Source organism: Rana temporaria, chromosome 2 (genome assembly GCF_905171775.1).
Source record: "Rana temporaria chromosome 2, aRanTem1.1, whole genome shotgun sequence".
Lineage (NCBI taxonomy): Eukaryota > Metazoa > Chordata > Amphibia > Anura > Ranidae > Rana > Rana temporaria.
The window spans coordinates 256405859-256426890 of NC_053490.1; the positions used below are offsets into that span (position 1 = coordinate 256405859).

Genomic DNA, 21032 nt, shown 5'->3' on the forward strand with positions numbered 1-21032 from the left:
ATGTCAAACTGGGCAAAACAATCAATTTCAGTGGGGGTTGAATAATTTTGAATACAACTGTATAATGTAATCAAGATAGAAAATGGAAGATTAGTGGTATTAATAGTAAAGACTGTGCAGAAGACTTGAATATTTTCAAAAATTCTTATGAGGAAGAGTAGAAAACAGTATGGGGGTTAAAGGGGTTGTAAAGGTTTGTTTTTTTATTTTCTAAATAGGTTCCTTTAAGCTAGTGCAGTGTTGGTCACTTACCTTCTCCTTTGATTTCCCTTCTAAATGTTTTTTTTCTTTGTTTTCTTTATCTGAATTTCTCACTTCCTGTTCCTCCTCAGTAAGCTTGCCCCCATCATCTGAGCTGTTCTGGGGGTTAGTCAGCGTGCTCTCCCCCCTCCCTTGGGACTACATCCCAGCGGGGAGACAGTGTCACAGCGTCTACCCGCAGGGATGTAGTCCCAAGGGAGGGGGCGAGCACGCTGACTAACCCCCAGCCAGAACGGCTCGGATGATGGGGGCAAGCTTACTGAGGAGGAACAGGAAGTGAGAAATTCAGACAGAGAAAATAAACATTTAGAAGGGAAATCAAAGGAAAAGGTAAGTGAACCAACAATGCATTAGCTTAAAGAAACCTATTTAGAAAATAATAAACTAACCTTTACAACCCCTTTAAGAATAACTTGTTGTCCGTTGTTCTCATGTCTTGTATGGTTATGTCACAGTCTTTTTGTCCTGATCCACTCATTCTTATTTTTTGCCTTGGTGACCCATAGACAGAAAGTGAGGGGGCGGGGTCACAGAAAACACGAATGACTCAACAGAAGAAATTGTTTCCCATGCTGTGTACACAATTAAAAAAAGATTTAGCTGGAATTAAGCTTTTACCCATGACCACAGTGACGCCAATGATGGCTCATATCTTTACTTCTCACAGACATACTATAAATGCTGCATCTATCGCAGCGCAATGCTTTAAACTAATGCCGCGTACACACAATCGTTTTTCGGGTTGTAAAAAATTACGTTTTTTAATGGTCTAGAAAAAACTAAGTTTTTTTCAACTTGATCATTAAAACGGCCTTGCCTACACACGATCGTGAAAAAAAAAATGCTCTAGCAAAGCGTGGTGACGTACAACACGTACGACGGCACTATAAAGGGGAAGTTCCATTCGGATGGCGCCACCCAGGGGCGTAACTAGAAATCACAGGGCCCCATAGCAAAATGTTGTATGGGGCCCCCCAGAGCCGCCCTAGTGTCAATGCAGCGTGACCTGTGCCCCATACAGCGTGACCTGTGCCCCATACAGCGTGACCGGTTCCCCATACAGCGTGACCTGTGCCCAATGCAGCATGACCTGTGCCCCATACAGCGTGACTTGTGCACCATACAGCGTGACTTGTGCACCATACAGCGTGACCTGTGCCCCATACAGCGTGACCTGTGCCCTATACAGCATGACCTGTGCCCCATGCAGCGTGACCTGTGCCCAATGCAGCGTGACCTGTGCCCCATACAGCGTTGCCCATGCCCAATACAGCCTGGCCTGCCTGTGTCCAATACAGCCTGGCCTGCCTGTGCCCAATACAGCCTGGCCTGCCTGTGCCCAATACAGTCTGAACTGCCTGTGCCCCATACAGCGTGACCTGTGCCCAATACAGCATTGTCTGTGCCCAAGACAGCCTGGCCTGCCTGTGCCCAATACAGCCTCACCTGTGCAGAGGAAGAGGCAAGCCGGCCGGATCAGCAGAGAGTGGGATTGCCCGCTGTAATAGCTTTCATTTGAATTTCCCGTCTTCCCAGGGCTCATCGTCACATAGCCCCACCTCTTAGCCCAGCGCCTTTGATGACGTCACATGTCCGACACTGGACCGGCGTTCTGTCGATCAAAGGTGCCGGACCAAGAGGTGGAGCTATTTGACATGAGCCCCGGGAACGCTGGAAGTTCTAATGAAAGCTATTACAGCGGGCAATTCCGCTCTCTGCTGATACGGACAGCGCGCCTCTTCCTCTCCTCTCTCTTCCCCTGGCTGGGAGACCATGCCGGCGATGCTCTTATCCTCACCGGGCCCCCCTGATCCTTCACTCAGCTGCGGGCCCCATAGCGCCCGCGTGGGTCGCTATGGCGGTAGTTCCGCCACTGGCGCCACCCTTGGGGCTGCTTTTGCTGAATTTGTGTTAGTAAAAGACGATTTGCGCTTTTCTTTTTTTTTTTTTCTTTTTTATTTATAAACGGAGAGACCGGCCCACACGGGCCTATACATCAGCATGTGACGACATATACAGCAAAGCAGGTAATTCACTTGTTTCCATACAGCTTAACAAAACCATCTACAATGCGTATCCACGTGTAGCTAATGTCTAGTGGTCCCCAATGTGTCGCCGTGGCCTGTGCGAGGTTGGGTGCCCAAGGGGGTCAAACCCCCTGGCTGTTGCCTGCGTGTCTGGGTGTGGTGTGTCCCCCCCGGGAACCCACTCCGTCTATAGCAACGAGGTTCCAGGGACCTCCAAACTTGGGGACTGTCCTGTTTGCTCGGCCCGTGTTCGTCCGGCCTCCCTTCCTTTTTCTATTTTTAGAGTTAAGAGGTTTGTAAGAGAGAGTAGTCTCAAAAGTTCAAGAGAGAGGGTAGAATAGGGGAGAGAAGTCAAGCAGGTGGGGTGGAGTGGGGGGGTGTGGGGGGGTTTCCCCGTGGGTGCAGTCCTGTATCAGAGGGTGTGTCTGTCCCGGGGCCTTCCGGATGCTCCCCCCTGAGGAGCAGGCCCTCAGTCGAATATTTAAAAATATTCCAGAGCTGCCAGGTTTGTTTGTAGGCTTCCTGCCTATCTTGGCTTGTGAGAATAAGGTCCTCTAGCCGGCTGATATCATCTACTTTTTTGAGCCAAAGGGAAATGGTTGGTGGGTGTTGAGATTTCCAGGTAAGTGGGAGTAACACTACACTGTTCCTGCTCCACTTGTGTCCACAGCTTGGTGTCGGTATGTCGACACCAGTCCACCAGTCTTCCCAGGTGGGCTGCCCGGTAATAGGTGCGGAGGTCGGGCATAGACAGGCCTCCGTGTACCTTCGGGAGTGGGAGCGTTTTCCTGTTTAGTCGTGGACATTTCCCTGCCCATAGAAATCTTGTAAAGGCAGCATGGGTTTGTTTGAAAAAGTCCCCTGGTATTAACACCAGGAGGGCCTGTAAAAGATAGAGGAACTTCGGGAACACCGACATTTTGAGAATGTTGCAGCGGCCTAGCCATGAGTGTAGGCCACTGTTCCACTGGTCTAGCAACCCTCTCACCGTCGTCAGAAGTGGTGGGAAGTTAAGATGGAAGAGCCGGGCGGGTGATGTAGGTATGAGGGTTCCAAGGTATTTCAGGGCTTTATTCGTCCATTTCAGGTCGAATGTCTCCCTGAGGTCCGCCAAGAGGCGTTGAGGGATCCCAACACCCATAGCCTCCGACTTGGTGAAATTAATCCTCAGGTTGGACAGCTGGCCGTATTGTTCGAATTCCCGCATGAGGTGCGTCAGGGACGTGGGTGGGTTCGTTAGGGTGAACATCAGGTCGTCCGCATAAGCCGAGACCTTATGTTGTCGTTTACCCACCGTCACTCCCGAAATATCCGGGTTCCACCTAACATGACACAAGAAGGGTTCGAGGGAGAGGGCGAAGAGCAAGGGGGATAGTGGGCAGCCCTGTCTGGTGCCATTACTTATCGGGAATGACTACGACAGCACTCCATTCGCCTTGACTCTGGCTGTAGGCCCCGAGTAAGCGGCTCTCACCCAGCTCGACATCCGCCCCCCCCAGCCCCACGTGTCTCAGCGTAGCGAACATATATGTCCAGTTCACCCGGTCGAATGCCTTCTCGGCATCTGTCCCTACCATCACGCATGTTTTTTTGCTACCCACTGCCACATGTAATAAATTAAGGACCTTAATGGTATTGTCCCTGGCTTCCCTCATCGGGACGAATCCTACCTGATCCAAATGTATCAGGTGCGGGAGGTGTTGCTGCAGTCTGGAGGCCAGTATCTTGGTGAATAGTTTGAGATCCGTGTTGAGGAGAGATATGGGCCGGTAACTCCCACACAATGACGGGTCTTTCCCCTCCTTCGGTATCACCGATATCTGGGCCTGTAGTGTGGAGCCATGAAACTGGCCACCGGACCCAAGCTCATTAAACAATTTCACCATTCGATGGCCCAGAGATGGCAGCAGGACCCTGTAGTAGTGTGTGGAGAGACCGTCAGGGCCGGGGGCTTTGCCTTTTTTAGTGTTACTGAGGGCTAGCTGAAGTTCTGGTAAGGTGATGGGTTCTTCTAGGCTCTCTCGGGCTTCTGTCGGGAGTGTGGCCATGTAGGATCTGTCGAGGTAGTCTGTCACAAGTTCCCGCGTGGAGGTTGGGGTGTGTATATTGTATAGGTCATTGTAGAATGACCTAAATTCCTGTGTGATCTGGTGGGGCAAAGACACCCGCTGTCCGTCAGTGGCGACCACGTATGGTATGTAGGAAGCTTGGCGTTGTGTCTGGAGGGTCTGGGCCAGGAGTCTGCCACATTTATTGCCTGACTCGTAGACCTTTCTCCGGCACACCTGCATCGCCGTTTTGGCCTTGTATTGCAGAACGTCGGTAACCTGTGCGCGGACCACATCCAAATCTGCTCCCAATCTGGTGGACGGGGACGCCTTATGGGCAGCCTCCAGTGTCTGTAATTTATCCAGAAGTAAGTTCAACTGCTTTGTACGGGCTCGTTTTAGTCTGGTTCCGTGTTTTATTAGGACGCCTCTAATCACGGCCTTATGGGCCTCCCAAACCACTCCGGGGTCACTGTCCGTCGTGCTGTTAGTCTCGAAGTATCGATCTATCTCAGTCACCACATCTGCTAAGACTTGCAGGTCTTGCAGGAGACTTTCATTAAGCCTCCAGGTCGGGTTTCGTCCCGCGTTGGTGTCTGACAGCGCGTATTTCAACCCTACTGGGGCATGGTCTGACCACGTGATCGAGCCGATTGATGTGTCTTTAATTGCGTGTAACTGACTGTGTGGGACAAGGATGTAATCAATGCGCGAGTAGGACTGATGGGGTTTGGAGTAGAACGAGTAATCTCGTTCCCCAGGGTGGAAGAGTCGCCACGTGTCAATCAGCTGCGCGTATTGTAGCGTCGCGCCAATGCGTTTACGAACATCGCGTGAGGTAGAGGATGTTCCCGTAGACGTATCCTCTAGCGGTATCAAGGGGATGTTTAAATCTCCCCCCAGTATGAGTTGGCCTTCTGAGAAGCGTGTTAGTTTGTCTATATTTCTTTTTAGGAAGGTGTCCTGATGGGTGTTGGGTGCATATAGGTTTGCTAACGTCACCCTCTTATCCCCAATAAAACCTTTCAGGAAAAGGAAGCAGCCCTCACTGTTGGTCAGGATGTCCCCAAGTTTCCAGGGTACCCATGCCGAAATAAGAATGGAAACCCCCCGAGACTTCGCCTCCGTGTATGTTGAGTGGTAGGCTAGGGGGTAGTACCTGTTTTTTAGTAGTGGTAACCTGAGGTCTCTGAAGTGGGTCTCTTGTATCATGACCACATCCGCTTTTGCGCGGCGCAGGTCATGAAGCAACATCCGTGGCTTCTCCGGGACATTCAGCCCCTTTACATTCAGGGATGTTATGTTAAGCAGATCCATAACTGCACCCGGGGGTGTGGGGGGGGGGACAGGGATGAGGGGAGGGGGGACAGAGGGGTAGTGGGAAGCGAAAGAGATCAGTAGGTTTTAAAGTCAGGCAGTTTAGGTTCCCTTGAGAGAGAGGAATAGAAAGAAAGTTGTAGAAGCGTACACTAGAGCGTGCAGCTATTAGGGGATTCTAAGGTAGCCTTAATGGCTGTGGCACTCGCCGGCGCCTCCTCGCTGAGAAGACGTCAGGCTACTGAGCGCCGTCCTAAACGGGGTAGTGGGTGAACAGGGGTCTAAGCAAAGCTGCCCGGCCTGCCCCCCCATCTTACACATCTATTTTTGTGTAACACAAAATGGTGTACCTGGTTAAGTTAACAGTACCGGGCAGAAAAAAAAACAATGCAGATTAAACAGCATATACATGGTCCAAAATATCAAAAACAACACAACAAGACAAGACAGTGCTGAGCATTAGTGCAGACAGAAACATAGTGCAAACGGTAGCTATATCAGTGGAGAACATGTGTAGCATGCGGCAAGTCTCCTCTCTCTCCCAGATCAACTCAAATATCCCCCCAGTCCTCCCCTTACACGTGGGGGGGCATGTGCGTTCTCCTGTCTCTTTGTCTGGATCAGGAAACGGGGGCGACTTCAGATGTCAGTGGTGTATCCCCTCTGTAATAGTCTCCTGTTCGCCATTTCTTTATGTAGCACTCCGGCTGCCCTCCGTCCAGAAAGTGCACCACCCGTTCCTCAGGGTGCTCTGAAAAGTATTCCGGGCCTGGCCCCCCCACCCCCACAGCGAACCCCCACCCCCCCCCCCAAGCACCCCCGCGGCGCTCCATATGCTGGATCCCCTGCATCTCTTCTCCCCTACAATAACCCAATCAGGGGGGGCGGCGGGTGCGATAAACAGTGATGTGCCTGTGATCCGGTGGGTGCGGGCAGCCGCTGGGACAGAATCCGGGGGTGAGCGCAGGGTCTGTGACCTCCTAGGGGGCTCTTCCAGGTGGTGGTCGCCAGCGGCACACGGAGGGGGGGTGCGCCCGTGCAGCAGTCCGGTGCTAGTCAGTGCATGGCATGGTGGCGGTGCATGGAGGGGAATGGCCAGTGACAGGGGACAGAGGCGGGGAGGGTCAGAGGAGAGGAGACAGGGCCCATGGCCTACTCACGTGGTCCTCCTCCGGGTGCCTGCGATGCGGATCGATTCCTCCGTCTTCCACGATGCTGACGGGGTGGTAGCGGGCCGCGTCGGGCTGAAGGGCCAGATCTTCCGGGTGTTCTCGGGAGGAGCTGGAGCCAGTTGGGTACTTGAATGGGGTCTGTGTCCAGGAAGCGGAAGAGTTCCGGAAGGTCCGCCGGTGTCTGCAGGGTGAAGGATCCCTCGTCGCTCCTGAAAGTTACCGACAGCGGGTAGCCCCATCTGTATGTCAGGTCCTCTTGTCTGGCCAGGTCTAGGAGGGGACAAAGCAGTGCCCTGCGGCGTAGCGTCGCTCTGGAAAGATCCGGCAGGATCTTGATCTGCGCGCCTTCATGGTTTGCCTCCCCATAGTCCCAGGCTCTCCTCAGGATCGCTTCCTTCTGTGCATAGCGATGGAGCCTGCAGATGACGTCACGCGGTCTCTCCGTGTTTGCCGGCTTCGGGCCTAGGGCTCTGTGTACCCGATCTAGGGTGATCTGTTCCTCCGGTGCCCCCAGTACTGCTCTGAACAGCTTGACAACCGCTTCTCCCAGGTCTTCTCCGTCAGTTCCCTCCGGCATACCCCGCAGCCGCAAGTTATTGCGGCGGCTGCGGTCCTCTACATCTTCCAGGTGGAGTTGTAGGTCAATGGCTGCTGCACGGTGGAGGTCCTGGGATTGCTCCAGGGCTGTCACCCTGGCCTCCAAGGAGGACACCGACACCTCTCCAGACGTCACCCTCTCCGCTAAGGTGGAGACCTCACCACGGATCTCCTGGATGTCTCTATTGTGTGTCTCCTCCAGCCGGAGGATCAGGGCTTCAATATCTGAGCGCGTCGGGAGGGCTCCAATGTCCTCACGTGTTGGCAGGGCCAGGAGCAGAGATCTGATCTCCTGATCCTGCATCTCAGCGTCAGTCCCTTGCTCTTCGGGTGCCGGGATGTTAAGAGTGTCTTGATATGGCTCCAGAGGGTCTGCTGGATGGTCTTCTTCCGCAGGTAAGCCAGTCTCTGTTGCTGGGGATTGTGCCTCACACTGGGGTCCGCTTGCTGAACCACGTGGAGCAGTTGCTCTGGCTCCTGGGGTTTTGTCTTGTATGCTGCAGAAGTATTGAGATATTTCCCCCGATTTTACTTTAGAGGGTGTCTTGCTTGTCTTTGCCCTAGTGCTGTATCTGTTCGTCGAGTGCATGCCGATTTTCAATGTGTTTTTGCCGTTATTAGGGAGTCTCAGCCGGGAGCTCAGATGAAAAGCAGCTTCACACGGCCATGTTCAAGCCACGCCCCCGATTTGCGCTTTTCAGTCTGTTACAGCGTTACGAACGCTAGTTTTACCAGAACGAGCGCTCCCGTCTCATAACTTGCTTCTGAGCATGCATGTTTTTTTTCACGTCGTTAAAGCCCACACACGACCATTTTTTACGACGTTATAAACAACGTTAAAAACGTTGTGAAAAATTAGAGCCCGTTCTAAATTTTTAATGGCCATTTTTTACATCGTGAAAAATGCTCTGGATCCCACACACAATCGTTTTTAATAACATAAAAAAAACGTCATTTTTTACAACCCGAAAAACGGTCGTGTGTACGCGGCATAACTCTTGTCTGACATAGCTGCATTCAGCCCCCTTTGTATCTAGCTGCTCTCAGTCCGCTATATCATAGTGAAAATTAAGTTAAAACATTGAAAAAAATGTTTAACCACTTGCCAAATGGCTCACACTGATATAGGTTGGCAAAGTGACCCGATGTGCGCGGCCGGCGGGCGTGATCGCACGCTCGACAGCCAGCACGGGGATGTGTGTGTGTAAACACACACATCCCTGTGCTGTCAGAGGAGAGGAGACAGATCGTGTGTTTCTACAAAGTAGAAACAGTCGATATGCCATATCTACTAGTTAGTCCCATCCCCACACAGTTGGAACACAGTGAGGGAACACATTTAACCCCTTGATCACCACGCTAGTGTTAACCCCTTCCCTGCCAGTGACATATATACAGTAATCAGTGCATTTTTATAGCACTGATCGCTCTATAAATGTCAGTAGTCCCAAAAATGTGTCAAAAGAGTTTCATCTGTCCACCGTAATGTCGCAGTCATGATAAAAATCGCAGATCTCCACCATTGCCATAAATCTATCCCGTTTTTTATAGACGCGATAACTTTTGCGCAAACCAATAAATATACGCTTATTGCGTTTTTTTTTTTTTTTACCAAAAATATGTAGAAGAATACATATTAGCCTAAACGGAGGAAGAAATGTGTTTATTTATTTTTTTTCATATATATTTTTGGGGAATATTTATTATAGCAAAAATTCTAAAATATTGCATTTTTTTCAAAATTGTCGCTCTTTTTTTGTTTATAGCGCAAAAAATAAAAACCATAGAAGTAATTAAATACCACCAAAAGAAAGATCTATTTGTGGGAAAAAAAGGATGTTATTTTTGTTTTGGGTACATCATCGCACGACCGCGCAAAATGTCAGATAAAGCGACGCAGTGACGGATCGCAAAAAAAGGCTTGGTTAGGAAGGGGGTAAATCTTTCTGGGGCTGAAGTGGTTAATAAAAACACCTTCAATTAAAAAATAAATCAAAAACTCTCCTTCCCCCACAAACACACATATACGCAAACAATTACACTAAAACTGCACTACACATATTAGGCATCCACACTGATGCCAGAACAAAAGAAATTATTACTGATGAGTAAGCCGAAATCCACTCAGTGGGTGGCCCTGATGGCCGCCTCCCACCTGACATCACTCAATTGAACAAATTGAAGATGCTGGCCAGAAAATTGTTGGCTGAACAGCACCTACATCCAATCAGATGCAATTACTGTTTGGGTATTTTGACAGCTGGTGTGGCCTGGCTGTTAAAATGCGATAGCCACAGTGTCCATCTATGCTGTATAGTATGGGAGAATCTGTTAGATTTTTTTCCATTCAGTCTGTAGGCTGAATGAAAAGAAAGTGTATGTATATATATATATATATATATATATGTCCAGCTTTACACTTTTCATTTTTCATGTTACTCATGGATGGTGTCACTTGGAGGTGTCTCTGGAGGTGTCGCTTGACTTACCATAAGGAAAGTGCTAAGCTATCTTTTTCAATCAAATTGTGGAATTTGTCTATTGCGTAATAAAATATCTGCAATATTAACATTTTTCTATATTTTACCTTCACATCATTGTTCCAATTAAAAAATGGACTGGCAGGCTGCCATATATGCTGTCAGTAGAAAGAAGTTCAGATTTTACTGAGTCTGTTGTGAATTTTGAAGATGCATTTCTCCACAATATCTATAACTAAAGAGGTGAATGAGGGCTTGTCTTGAAGTGTTTTTTTTCTGAATGTGTATTTTGGTTTGCATCTGGGTACAGGTTCACCTTAACCAATTTGTTTATGGTAGGACACTAGAACTCCCAATCAAAATACTTTTTAGGGACACATAAAGAACATGCAGATCTTAAAGGAGTTATAAAAGAAAAAAATAGTTTCCCCCTAAATAGCTTCCTTTACCTCAGTGCAGTCCTCCTTCACTTACCTCATCCTTCCATTTTGCTTTTAATTGTCTTTATTTAATGTTAGAATTCCTCACTTCCTGTTCTTCTGTCTGTAACTCCACACAGTAATGCAAGGCTTTCTCCCTGGTGTGGAGAACGCCTCTTGAGGAGGGAGGGGGCGAGCAGGCAAGTCAGGACACTCTACTTTGCAGATAGAGAAAGGAGCTGTGTGTTAGTGGGTGTCCTGACACTCCTGATCGCCCCCTCAAGAGGCTTTCTCCACACCAGGGACGGTGTGGAGTTAGACAGGAGAACAGGAAGTGAGGATTTCTCAGAAGAAATAAGGACATTTAAAAGCAAAATGGAAGGATGAGATAAGTGAGGGAGGACTGCACTAAGGTAAAGGAAGCTATTTAGGGAAAACATTTTTTCCTTTACAACCCCTTTAATGTAGTTATACAGCATTGATATGTTTTGAACAAAACTATACTGGTTTAGCTGAGCAATGGTAAATTAATGTTTGCAATAGGTGTTAAATATAAGTAAATTAAACAAGTTATCACTAAATAAATAACAGGCTGGAGAGATAAGAAGCCTGCCCTGACCTTTTAGATTTCCCAGATGTTTTTAAAGATGTTTCATTTATATTTTGTTAATGCATATCTGTTTTGTTTGCATTTGCAGGTCATCATGACAGATACCATTTTTGGCAATGGAACAGATCAATGGGTGTGCCCTAATGACAGACAACTAGCACTTCGAGCCAAGTAAGTCTACTGAGAGCATACACTTTCCCTCCTATGGCTGTCACACACTAGTTTTGTTAGTGTTCTCCTTTAGGCTGCATTCACACTTCAGCGTTATGAATCGCGGGCAGATTTGCCACGATTTTAAATCGCCGATGTGTGACTCACATTTGAGATGCCATTCATTTGAATGACACCTAAAATCGCGGTGCGGGTTTGGCGCGATAAACTGCACTGCATTTGCGGCAACCCGCATCACGTGAAGCATGTGCCCAAAAAAAGTTCAGGAGCTACTTTTGGACGACATGCTTCACGCGATGTGGGTTGCAGAGATTGCAGCGCGATTTACCACACGACAATCACGGCAAACCCGCACTGCGATTTTAGGTGTCATTCAAATGTGAGTCCTGCTATTTGTCATTTACATATCAGTGCTTTCAAATGGCAGGCAGAATCACAGCAAATCTGCCCGCGATTTAAAACACTGAAGTGTGACTGCAGCCTTATATGTACCCTTGGCACAAAGACATTGCTGTCTACTTTGTGGTGTTTGTTGTAATTTAGTAGTCTGTAAGCAGTTTCTGTCTGTCTGATACATTAACCACTTCAATACTGGGCACTTTCATCCCCCTTCCTGCCCAGAACAATTTTCAGCTTTCAGCACTGCCGCACTTTGAATGACAATTGCGTGGTCATGCAAAACTGTACCCAAACTAAATTTTTATCATTTTGTTCACACTATTAAAGCTTTCTTTTGGTGGTATTTAATCACCGTTTTTTTTTTTCTGCTAAATAGCCATAAAAAAAAAAATTATAATAATTTTACATTTTTATTATTATTATTATTATTATTATTATTATTATTATTATTATTATTATTATTATTTTTTTATTACATTTAAAAAAATAATGTTTTGACACATTATGATCAGAGCAATAGAATGTTACTATAGTAACATTGTACTATTCTAGGGAAGTGATAAGGATTTTCATTTTTTTTTTTTACACATTATGTTTGCTTATAGCAGGGAATTGCATTGCTATACCCAATAGCAAGCATTTTACTGAATGAAACTGATTAATTCTGTTTGTTTTGTTGTGATTATCTGTGGTGCAGATGGGCTGTTGTTGGCCCTGTTTGTACCATGTGAATAAATTGACCACTCACAGCTAGCAACACAATTGTACACAATGGATGGCATGGAAGGAAGACATCTATTGTGTACAACTGTCATGTGACTTGCTGCGATTGGTCACGGCGGTCACATGGTACCGGCAGATATCCTGTACACTGATCAGTCATCAGCTGTTTCCTATGGACACAGCTGGTGACAGATCGTGCCGCTGCATGGTACTTTCTGTCCTATGGACACAGCTGGTGACAGATCGTGCCGCTGCATGGCACTTTCTGTCCTATGGACACAGCTGGGGTCAGATCGTGCCGCTGCATGGTACTTTCTGAGAGGATGTCATGTGACGTCCAACTAGGATGGGAAAGCCTCCACCCGTCTGCTATTCTGCTATAGGCCAGGTGGTAAGGTATTAATTCATATACATTTTCTGCGCGTAAAGACCACAGCACTTTAGCCTCATTCGTAAACAGTCCTAATCATTCTAACATATGTAGCGCTACCCCCGAAGGAGCCGCTGGTTGATTTGGGATCTACTCTCCTTTGGTTTAGCTCACCCCTATTTAACTAGCTCGAACCCTCCCTTGACACATCAGAAGTCTGGAGAATGAGATATTGTGCCCCCTGCTGGGCTGAGGTCACAATAGCAAGCATGCAATATACAGTGGCAATATAGAAATGAAATTACCTGCGGTTATAGACGGTCCCTCCAGACTAAGGAAAAAATATATACTCCACACAGTGAATGTATTTGAATGTAAAGAGAGATAAGTTTACTGTATGGAACTTAAAAGGACAATCATACATTCAAGCATAAACACAACTAGCAAGTAAAGGATTAATATGATCCGCAAGGGCCCTTGCAAGAATCTGCAATTTATGTAAGCAAAGAGAACTAACCTATGAATGGTACCATCCTTCTAATCTAATAGCAGGCAGTCTATGCTCGCGAGCGCCCTATAATGGGCAGTCCTGCGGAACAGTTCCTACCCCCGTTGCAGCCGGTCGGTGCACGTTAGAATTTGTAATCCACAGGTGGCAATCGGGGAGAAAGGAACTAAGCAACAAAAATGTCTAAGGTAGTTGGAAGCTGATGGATTTGACCCCTCGTCAGCGTCACCCACTTCTGTGTAACACTGGAACAGATAGTTGGGCCTCTAAGTTCCGGTTAAGGGCCGAACAAGTGTCTGTGGCCTGTGAGATGGCGCTAGATGTCTGTGCTAAACAGGGGGTCTGAAGCTGAGCAAGTGCTCTCTCACCCGACAGGCCGATCCGCCTAAGTTCTCCTCAGAAAGGGCGCGCTGACAAGCACTGCTCCACGGCACACAGGATCCCGGACGGGGGTGGTCCACTGTTTCAGTGTCAGCTGGGCAGTCTCCTCAATCTCAGGAACACAAGCCGGATACTGAAGTCTCGCTTCTGTCTGGATGGCTGGTCTCTCGGTGGATAGGCCCAGACTTCTGGCCTAACAGCACTGCTGTGCTCTGTTAACAGCTCCGCAGAGGAGAGAAGTGCAGGTCCCGAGAGAGCGAGGACAGCCACTCCCTTTCATTAAGTAACCTCCCCCATAAGTCTGTGCGGAGGCATCACATGTTCCAATAGCACAGAGCATTGTGTGAAGTGTAGTCTGTTTCTCTACGAGTCAATGGAGTCCATATCTCCTGCTACTTGCATTCCCACAATGCATAACTTTCTTAAAGGTATCCTAAGTATTTACAAAAATGGATAAAGTTCCAGCGGGGATGACTTGTCGTAAGGCTTTGACAGGATGACCCCGCTACACATATAAAAGGCAATGATGTGACACACAAAATTACCAAAGCTGCAAAATGCAGATGATTAACCTTGAGTAGGTAGAATAAAATATAAGTGACATGCACATTTTTATATATATATATATATATATATATATATATATATATATATACACACAAGTAACCTGAAAGCTGTCACACTCTTGAGCTGAAAGACTTGGAGTGGAATTGCTTGTTTTATAAGCTGATGGAAGTGGCTGAGATTAAGAGATAAGCCTTGATGTGGAGTATTCAGAGTGGGCTTGAGATGTAAGGTGATGGTCATTAGTTGTTCAAAGAGAAAATAGAGAATGTTAGAATTTAAGTCTCCTTTTGTTATACAGCCAAAAATTAAGGAAGAAGATATGGTACAGCATGGGTGAGTATATACTGCTTGACTGGTAGGGTGTAGGTCCTCGGGCCTGCCCTGAAAGTCTTGGGAGGGGGTGGTTCACCCTCTCTCATGGGGTTCCCTTCAGGGGAGCCCCACCTAGTACTTGGGTTTGTCTGTTCCTCCCAGAGAACGGGTTCTGTCTGGTTTCAGGCAGGAGGACCGGTGAAGTACCCAAACCCCCGTCTGGAGGCCAACGCCCTGGGGGATCAGGGCTACATTCTCTTCAAAGGAGGACTATGTGTACACCCTGTGCACGTTTTGTGTTTCATTTTTTTGGTGTGCACGTTTTTTTTTGTTGCACCAAATTTAATCTAAAGCAGGGGTCTCAAACTGGCGGCCCTCCAGCTGTTGTGAAACTACAAATCCTATGAGGCATTGCAAGGCTGACAGTTACAAGCATGACTCCCACAGGCAGAGGCATGATGGGACTTGTAGTTTTGCAACAGCTGGAGGGCCCGCCAGTTTGAGACCCCTGATCTAAAGCCTCGTACACACTATGCAATTGATAGCAGTGGATTGTCTATTGACAGACTGTTGTCCTAAAATCTGACCGTTCGTACGCTCCTTTTGACAATTGTTGTTTGACTTTCTGCGAACAAATGTTGAATGACATGCTAATACATTTTCGGCGGACAACGAGTGGTTGTCAGATTTTCTGATTGTCAGTACACAAGTTCGTCACACAAAAGTGAAAAGTACAAACACGCATGCTCAGAATCAATGCTTACCAAACACGAAATTAGCAGAAGGGGCCCAACGGGTGGCACTCAAGAGCTGAAATTCCTTGTAGTGCGTCACTACGTTTGTGTTTGTTGCATGAAAATTGTGTACCGTTAGTATGCAAGACAAGATCCAGACACACGCCCTTAAGACAAAAGTTTGATGCTCGGTTCGCCTACAATTGGATCGTGTGTACGAGGCTTTAGTGTGTTCACACACCACAGGCTTTAAAAAATAAAAACAAACGGTGAGTATATGGATTACTTGCCATATGAACAGTATTTGTTTCAATTAATCGTTTTGCTGTTTGGCCAGTGACGCTCAAATGTTTTTTGTTCCATAGTACAATGTTAAGTGATCATTACCTGGACAACATCCAGATTGTGTGAATAAAAAGTATTCCTATTTCTTCATAAAGCATCCTTCACACTTTTAGGTTTTACGTTGCATCTATATTGAGGACAGCAGATCTACTTTCTGTTGTTTGCAGTGAGTTTTTTTGCTATTGTATTCTAGACTGTGTTTGCCCTGTTCTTTTAAAAAATAGGTCAAAGAGTCAAACTGAAAAGTTTTACCGGTTAGAGATTTCCATTGATGGCTTTAGTAATGTCTTGGTAAATAAAACCTAACTATTTCTCTGTTTGTATAAGAGTTCTCAGTAAGCTAGGTAAGCTTAGGTCATGCGTTGGGGCATTTGTAGGTAAGCAAATGCAGCGTGCTTTTAGTTGCATTGAACTTGCATTTGAAATTAGTTTGAGACGTTTCTGCGATTTTTAATTTTTTTTTGGAGCACAGCAGGGGAGATCGCTGTACAAACATTGCATTGTTAGTACAGCGGCTCCGACCTAAGCTGTGAGGTTTGTTTTTTTGTCATGCAGCCCGTTGAGTTAGTTGTGTTAAAGCAGGTCAAATCAACAAGAATGTGAGTCAGAACAACAAAAATAATTCCATGTAGCATAGTTGGAAGCTTCACACTCCTTTATTGCTCAACACTGTGGAAGACATTCCACCCGGTGTCTTCAACAGTGTTGGAACAATAGTGTTTATTTATATGCCTAATAGAACAGTTCTGTTCAGCTTCCTGATAAGCTATGAGGACTGGATGCCTGTTATGAGAACATCAAAATGGTAGACATGTAGGAGCCAACAGTTATGATAACCTCATCAGTGATTTTAAAAAGTCCATAATTAAAGCGGTGGTTCACCCTAAAAACGACTTTCCCCTATTACACTGCCCCCCCACATTAGAATCCGATTATGCCTATAATTTTTTTTTTGCTGCTGTACATACCTGGGTACAGCTATTCACCCGTGTCCTCCGGGTTGCGAGTCCCGCGGGAGTGGGCGTTCCTAACATGGCGGTGATTGACGTTTTGACAAAAAAACGAGCTCCCCCCCGTCGCGTAAGCCGCGTCACGATTGGCGAAAGGAGCCGAACGGCGATGCGCAGTATAGCGCCGACTCGCCGTTCGGCTCCTTTCGCCAATCGTGACGCGGCTTACGCGACGGGGGGAGCTCGTTTTTTTGTCAAAACGTCAATCACCGCCATGTTAGGAACGCCCACTCCCGCGGGACTAGCTACCCGGAGGACACGGGTGAATAGCTGTACCCAGGTATGTACAGCAGCAAAAAAAAAAATTATAGGCATAATCGTATTCTAATGTGGGGGGGGGGGGGCAGTGTAATAGGGGAAAGTTGTTTTTAGGGTGAACCACCGCTTTAAGAACATAATGAAAAAAGTCCATAGGTGAATACTAATAGTCCATTAGTTGTGTGCACCTGGGCAGGTCTTCAAAGGAGCAGAAGCAGACACAGGAGAAACAAATGGAGAAACACCAGGACTAAACTGTTATAACAAGATTATTAAATTATAAAATGCCAAGTGGCAACTTACAAGCAAAGGTAAGTTTAAGGTGCATCAACCATTTCATGGCTGCCCTATAGCAGTTTTACTGCTACAGGGCGGCCACTGTGTGCAGGATCATGTGTGTGTGTGTGTGTGTGTGTGTGTGTGTGTGTGTGTGTGTATGTGTATGTATGTATATATGTGTGTGTGTGTGTGTGTGTATGTGTATGTATGTATGTATATATATGTGTGTGTGTGTGTGTGTGTGTGTATGTATGTGTGTGTGTGTATATATATATATATATATATATATATATATATATATATATATATATATATATATATATATATATACAGTACAGACCAAAAATTTGGACACACCTTCTCATTCAAAGAGTTTTCTTTATTTTCATGACTATGAAAATTGTAGATTCACACTGAAGGCATCAAAACTATGAATTAACACATGTGGAATTATACATAACAAAAAAGTGTGAACCAACTGAAAATATATTTCATATTCTAGGTTCTTCAAAGTAGCCACCTTTTGCTTTGATTACTGCTTGGCACACTCTTGGCATTCTCTTGATGAGCTTCAAGAGGTAGTCACCTGGCGCAGCACCCCATCACTCTCCTTCTTGGTCAAATAGCCCTTACACAGCCTGGAGGTGTGTTTGGGGTCATTGTCGTGTTGAAAAATAAATGATGGTCCAACTAAACGCAAACCGGATGGAATAGCATGCCGCTGCAAGATGCTGTGGTAGCCATGCTGGTTCAGTATGCCTTCAATTTTGAATAAACCCCCAACAGTGTCACCAGCAAAGCACCCCCACACCATCACACCTCCTCCTCCATGCTTCACGGTGGGAACCAGGCATGTAGAGTCCATCCGTTCACCTTTTCTGCGTCGCACAAAGACACGGGGGTTGGAACCAAAGATCTCAAGTTTAGACTCATCAGACCAAAGCACAGATTTCCACTGGTCTAATGTCCATTCCTTGTGTTCTTTAGCCCAAACAAGTCTCTTCTGCTTGTTGCCTTTCTTTAGCAGTGGTTTCCTAGCAGATATTCTACCATGAAGGCCTGATTCACACAGTCTCCTCTTCACAGTTCTAGAGATGTGTCTGCTGCAAAAGGTGGCTACTTTGAAGAACCTAGAATATGAAATATATTTTCAGTTGTTTCACACTTTTTGGATATGTATAATTCCACATGTGTTAATTCATAGTTTTGATGCCTTCAGTGTGAATGTACAATTTTCATAGTCATGAAAATAAAGAAAACTCTTTGAATGAGAAGGTGTGTCCAAACTTTTGGTCTGTACTGTGTATGTGTATGTGTATATATGTATGTGTATATATATATATATATATATATATATATATATATATAGTATATATACATGATCCCACACTTCCAGGTAGTGCTGCTGGCAGCTCGCTCCTGCTGACTCAATGTCCACTGGCACCCGCTGATCGTTCAATAAAGAAGCAGAACGGCAGTCTGCCTATGTAAACAAGGCAGATTGCTGTCAGTAGGGAAAGCATGGATCCTGTGTTCCTGCAAAGCAAAAGCACCTCCTACACAGTACACAAACACTGTCTAGGCACACATTTAACCCTTTGATAACTGATGTTAACCCCTTTTCAACCAGTGTCATTAGCACAGTGACAATGCATATTTTTAGCACTGATCACTGTATTAGTGTCACTGGTTGCCAAAAAAGTGTCAGGTGTCGGATTTGTCCATCGCAAAATACCAGTCCCGCTATAAGTCGCTGATTGCTGCCATCACTAGTAAAAATTCCATAAATATATCCCATAGTTTGTAGACGCTACAACTTTTGCACAAACCAATTAATCACTTACGACCCGGACCAAAATGCAGCTAAAGGACCTTGCCCCTTTTTGCGATTCGGCACTGCGTCGCTTTAAGGCCCCATACACACGAGAGGATTTATCCGCGAATACGGTCCAGCGGACCGTTTCCGCGGATAAATCCTCTCGAGGATTTGTGCAGGTTTCCATGCGATGGAGTGTACTCACCATCGCATTGAAATCCGCGTTGAAATCCTCTGGTGATGACGTGTCGCGCCGTCGCCGCGATTATGACGCGGCGACGTGCGCGACGCTGTCATATAAGGAATTCCACGCATGCGTCGAATCATTACGACGCATGCGGGGGATCCCTTCGGACGGATGGATCCGGTGAGTCTATACAGACCAGCGGATCCATCCGTTGAGAATGGATTCCAGCGGATAGATTTGTTTAGCATGTCAGCAAATATTTATCTGCTGGAATCCATCCCAGGGGATAAATATCCGCGGAAAAAGATCCGCTGGAGTGTACACACCATAGGATCTATCTGCTGAAACCCATTCGCTGGGATTTTTCAGCGGATGGATTCTATCGTGTGTATGGGGCCTAACTGACAATTGCGTGGTCGTGCGACGTGGCTCCCAAACAAAATTGGCGTAATTTTTTTCACACAAATAGAGATTTCTTTTTGTAGTATTTGATCACCTCTGCGGTTTTTATTTTTTTGCGCTATAAACAAAAATAGAGCGACAATTTTGAAAAAAATGCAATATTTTTTACTTTTTGCTATAATAAATATCCCCCCAAAAATATATATAAAAATGTGTTTTACTTAGTTTAGGCTGATACGTATTCTTCTACCTATTTTTGGTAAAAAAAAATGCAATAAGCATTTATCGGTTGGTTTGCGCAAAATTTATAGCGTTTACAAAATAGGGGATAGTTTTATTGCATTTTTATTAATTTTTTTTTTTACTACTAATGGCGGTGATCAGCGATTTTTTTTTTCGTGACTTCGACATTATGGCGGACACTTCGGACAATTTTTACACATTTTTGGGACCATTGCCATTTTCACAGCAAAAAATGCATTTAAATTGCATTGTTTATTGTGAAAATGACAGTTGCAGTTTGGGAGTTAACCACAGCGGGCGCTGATGGGGTTATGTGTGACCTGAAGTGTGTTTACAACTGTAGGGGGTGTGGCTGTAGGTGTGACGTCATCGATTGTGTCCCCCTATAAAAGGGATGACACGATCGATGACGCCGCCACAGTGAAGAACAGGGAAGCCGTGTTTACACACGGCTCTCCCCGTTCTTCAGCTCCGGGGACCGATCTCGGGACTCCAGTGGCGATCGGGTCTGCGAATCATGGTCACTGAGCTTCGGACCAGGTCGCGGGAGCGCGCCCGCGACCCCACAGCTGGGCTTAAAGGGGAGGTTCACCCTAAAAACGACTTTCTAGTATTACATTGGCCCCCCACATTACAATACAATTGTGCCTATTATGTTTTTTTGTATGCTGTAGATACCTTGGTACAGCTATCTCACCCGTGGCTTCCGGGTTGCGAGTCCCACGGGAGTGGGCGTTCCTAACATGCTGGTGATTGACGTGATGACAAAAACGAGCTCCCCCGTCGCGTAAGCTGCATCACGATTGGCGAAAGGAGCCGAACGGCGAGTCGGCGCTATACTGCGCCTGCACATCGCCGTTCGGCTCCTTTCGGCAATCGTGACGCAGCTTACGCGACGGGGGGGAGCTCGTTTTTGGTCATCACGTCAATCACCAGCAGGTTAGGAACGCCCACTACAGCGGGACTCGCAACCCGGAAGCCACGGGTGAATTAGCTGTACCAAGGTAAGTACAGCATACAAAAAAACATAATAGGCATAATTGTATTGTAATGTGGGGGGTCAATGTAATACTAGAAAGTCGTTTTTAGGGTGAACCTCCCATTTAAAGAGCAACGTACCTATACGTTGATGTGCCCAGCCGTGCCATTCTGCCGACGTATATCGGCGTGAAGGGGTCCTTAAGTGGTTAATATACGCTTACTGGGATTTCTTTTACCAAAATATGTAGCAGAATACATATTGGTCTAAATTGATGGAGACATTTGGTTTGATTTATAAAAAAAATACAAATTATTTGTAGCAGAAAGTAAAAAAAAATAAAAAATTTAAATTGACTTTTTTTGGTTTATAGCACAAAAAAAAAACGCAGAGGTGTTCAAATACCACCAAAACAAA

General features: G+C 46.2%; 1 protein-coding gene across 8 annotated transcripts in view; it reads left to right on the forward strand.

Moving 5' to 3' along the window:
• RPH3AL (rabphilin 3A like (without C2 domains)) overlaps window positions 1-21032 on the forward strand; it is a 258215-nt gene that overhangs the window by 92758 nt on the left and 144425 nt on the right. For all 8 annotated transcript variants that reach the window (XM_040336810.1, XM_040336811.1, XM_040336807.1 and 5 more), the window contains one exon: window positions 11020-11102. In XM_040336810.1, the coding sequence (XP_040192744.1) occupies window positions 11026-11102 (77 nt within the window). In that variant the 5' untranslated portion in view covers window positions 11020-11025. The remainder of the gene's footprint in view (window positions 1-11019; window positions 11103-21032) is intronic.